The sequence below is a fragment of the Anoplophora glabripennis genome, unplaced genomic scaffold (assembly GCF_000390285.2).
Source record: "Anoplophora glabripennis isolate ALB-LARVAE unplaced genomic scaffold, Agla_2.0 scaffold1016, whole genome shotgun sequence".
Lineage (NCBI taxonomy): Eukaryota > Metazoa > Arthropoda > Insecta > Coleoptera > Cerambycidae > Anoplophora > Anoplophora glabripennis.
Genome location: NW_019417120.1, coordinates 33,983 through 38,143, shown reverse-complemented (window position 1 = coordinate 38,143; position 4,161 = coordinate 33,983). Strand labels below are relative to the sequence as shown.

The following is a 4,161-nucleotide window of genomic DNA, read 5'->3' as shown; positions in this document are numbered from 1 at the left end:
TTATGAAATGAAACTTTTAAATCCAAATATCCAAAAACTGGTAGTTGAAAACGGCATTTATCAAGTATGCCTGTTTTAGAAGAAATGTCGGAGAATCAGAAAAATTCAGTACACCACGGCACATAAGGTTATGACAATTTAAATGCATGTAAAGTACTGTAGGCGGTGCTCTCTAATAATTCGATACCAGATTTTAGTTACTGATGTCAGAAAACTCCTCCATACGAAGTTTTATGTATGTGTTATTACTGAAGTGAAAAGTAAAATAAAATTGTAACTTCAACAACCTATATCTCGGACAATGTTAAATTTAGAACTAAAGTAACTTGGATTAGATCATCATATTTTGACCCGAGGCATATGTAATGGAATTATACCCAGACTTTTAGAAACACCCTGTATAAATTGTTAACTAAACAAAATAAATTTAAATACTTTAATTTTTAGTCAAGAATTCGGCATCTACCATGTAGACTTCAGTAATACCAATCGCGCAAGGATACGAAAGGATTCTGTTGCTCACTATAAGAAAGTTGTCGAAACATGTTGCTTGGTGGAATCTTGCCAAGAATAATTACCTAATAGATATGTTTTGATAATAATCAATTCAATTTAATCAATTTCAGTATTTATTATTTTGTCAATACTATTGAAAATAATTTAAATACATATTTTTACACTTTAAGGAATTGCGTTGTATGAATGTATGAAAGCTTGGTACTTGAAACTGAGGAATGTCGCTTTATGTATAAAAGCTACTTGAAACTAAGAGCACTTGTAAATTTTGTTTGTAATAAATTAATATGAAGACACATATATATAGACCACAATCCGAAGCATTTAATAGTATCAAACATGTCTCTCAGAGGTTTTATATTTTGCTGTTTGTTTGCTATTAGGTGAGTTGTAAAATACATCCTCTTACAAAGTAAACTTTTAGTTTCTGTAGTATTTCAATAAAAAATATCTATTAAAGCAGTCACATAGTAGATGTCATTTATAGCTGTACTGCTTTTTCAGAAATCAAAGCCCAACCATCTGAATTAAAAATATAATATTTAATATTCTCACATTGTCACACCATCTACTTACAGGTAAAGTAATTAACTGAACTGTTCCAAGACGTGAAATAGTAATGAATATTCAAACATTGCTTGAGAACACAAGCCAGTGATAATCACCGATAAATTTGATATTTGAACATTTTTTTAGCATAGCACAGAATGAGACTAATAATAAGCTTTTTCCTGAAGACTTCCTATTTGGTGCAGCCACATCTGCCTATCAAGTAGAGGGTAAGTTTTATTGTTTTAAGATTAGTTGACTACAAAAAAAAATAAAAATAAAACAAATATATTTAGTATTACATATCTTCTAACTACCTCCTGATGAACAATTATTATGGACCATACAAGCATCTAAATGTAATTATACACTATGCTTATCGGGGTTCCTTTAAAAATTCAATACCATGACATTCAAATATATTTTGAACTGATTTGATATTAGGTGATCTTCTCATCTCATCTCATCAGGTGATCTTTTCATTTTATCTGTTTTTGAATATGAGACAAAGTTTAAATATACAGGGTGTTACAAATTAGTATGTGAACTCTTATATATTCTTTAGAATAAAATAATGAGACTTTTCTTAAAAATGATTTTTATTGATAACATATTTTGACCTTAAGTCGGTACACTTTTTGTGTAATTTAGGTTTAAAATAACAAAGAGCGAATGGAGGGGAGGGGGTTGCTGAACCCATAGACCCTCTATTTTTTTTGAGTACGCCTATGCTTTCCGAGTATTTCTTTTAGATAAAGCGGCGTTTTATTTTAATTTTTTCACTTTTACAGGATTTTCATTTGGGGCCTATTTTACGAGATACTGTAACTTTTTTGAATACGCGACATCGATTTAGTCAACGTTAGACTTTATTTTTTGAGGTTATATGAAAAATTTGAGTCGTCTTATTCACTTCATTGAATAAAATGGAAATGATCATCATCATGAACAGCGATATTTAATTTGAGCTAAATCTAACATATCTAAAAAAGTTGTAAATCTCGTACAGCAAGCCCCAAATCAAAACATGTAGTTTCAGCTTAAAGTGCTCTTTACCTCGTACAATTCGTTTCTTTAACTGTTGTTGTTTAGTTAGTATTGGTATCATATAAAAGAATTTTTTTCCCAAAAATTAAAGTCTAACGTTGACTAAATTGATGTCGCATATAAAAAATTGTTACAATATCTCGTAAACGAGGCTCTGAATAAAAATTTTATATAAGAGAAAATAATAAAATAAAACGCCGCTTTATCTAAAAAAGCATAAGTGTACTCAAAAAATAATAGGGGGTCCGTTAGATCAAAATACGTGCTAAATCTGCAATCACCGGAGTTATCAATAAAAATAATCTTTTAAATTTTAATTCTGACACCCTGTATTTTGAAAATAGGGCTCCAAAATGAAAAGCGGCCCTGTATAAAAAGCGAAAATTATTAAAAACTAAAAATGTTCTACATAAATATTAATAATAATTTTACTATTTTTATATAATAGTAAAACGAAATAATTAAAAATAATATAGGTACCTATAGCTATTTAGACGTCATGAAAAGTGAAATAAAACATATGCTTATTTTCAGATTTTTCTCTAATTATAAAAATAAATCCGTTATTTTAGGTGCATGGAATGAAGACGGCAAAGGTGAAAATATTTGGGATCGTTATACGCACACTCATCCTGAAATAGTTGTTAATAACGACAATGGTGATGTAGCTTGTGACTCTTATCACAAGTACAAAGAAGATGTGGCTATGTTGAAAGAATTAGGCGTTGATTTTTATCGATTTTCTCTATCCTGGTCAAGGATACTTCCTACAGGTATTTTTTATACTTTTGCAATTACGTTAGTTCGTCGTCCACAGATCAAATGAAATACCGTCTTCATTTATTTTTCTCTATTTTGTGCGGTTATGACTAGGTAGATTATATTTTTAAATAACCTAACCTGTAGGTGTACAAGTTGAGCCAAATTTTTGTAGACAAACTTTAATTTAACAGTCTATACTATAGAAGATCTCATTATATGAAATAAATATTACCTTATAAATATGTGTCCTAGATCGCTTCGTTTTTGAGATACAAGGAATCACATTTATTCAAATATTTTCTAATATGTTTGATGTAGATTATTGAATCTTGAGCTAGTGACTTAACTGTTATAATTATGGACAAAAATCTACTGAATTGGTTTACAAATATGTCAATCAATGACGGAGACTATTATTGGGAACCTTGGAATTTCGACATCATTGGTTATTTTGCAAATTGAACAAGTACATTTACTCCCGGTTGGTACTTCTAATGAAAAAGATATGTCCAATTTTTCATTTAGGTAATTATTTATTTAATTTAGAATAAGCTTTTGACATTCTCATTTGCTGATTTTGAGTGAAAATTTCCTCAATTTTCTACAATGGCCAAAAAAATGTGTGAGCGTGACATATCTAACAAAATCTTGGTACATTTTTTTATTGAAGGCATATTTTAATTATTTTGTTTTTACTGTTAGAGAGATCCATCAGCCATTATTTTAAAAAATTGTTGTTCTATTGTTCTGTTCTAAATATAATAATTTATTAATAAAATTATAAATAAACTAACTAATTAAAATTGGTTTATTAGAAACTTCTAATCCCAATAAGGCCAGTGCAAATTTTTGTATTTAAGTGTCAGTCAACCGCAAGTTTCGCGTTCTAAAGGTACGAAAAGACTTAATTAATATTTATATTCATAAGCCATCTTCCTCGTACAAGTCAACATATTTACCGAAAACGCATTGCAAGCATATAATATACAGAATTAAGGAGTTTTATTTTTTTCAGAACAATACCTTCTTCTCAACGACAGGTTTTATCATATCCTTTTAATATTCTGGGCATATTAGGAGCACGTAATCCTAAAAGAATTTTCCTGAACAAAGATATGTGTAAAAAAGTTAAAGAAAACTACTTAGCAATTATAGACTATTTCAAAATATAATACTTGTTCCAAAATACAGGGTGTCCGGTAAGTACCTCCTAATCTCTCGGGAGTGTATAGGGGAGGTCAAAATAAAACTAGTCCTTCCTATTAATTTTTATTAAAGTGTGCCCCC

General features: G+C 29.4%; 1 protein-coding gene across 1 annotated transcript in view; it reads left to right on the top strand.

Annotated features, from left to right (window-relative positions):
• The first annotated feature begins 855 nt into the window (after positions 1–855).
• The window catches only part of LOC108912649 (myrosinase 1-like), an 11,221-nt gene continuing 7,915 nt past the window's right edge, over positions 856–4,161 (top strand). The window contains exons 1-3 of the mRNA XM_023455944.1: positions 856–899; positions 1,213–1,295; positions 2,685–2,885. Coding sequence (XP_023311712.1) covers positions 856–899; positions 1,213–1,295; positions 2,685–2,885 — 328 coding nt within the window. The remainder of the gene's footprint in view (positions 900–1,212; positions 1,296–2,684; positions 2,886–4,161) is intronic.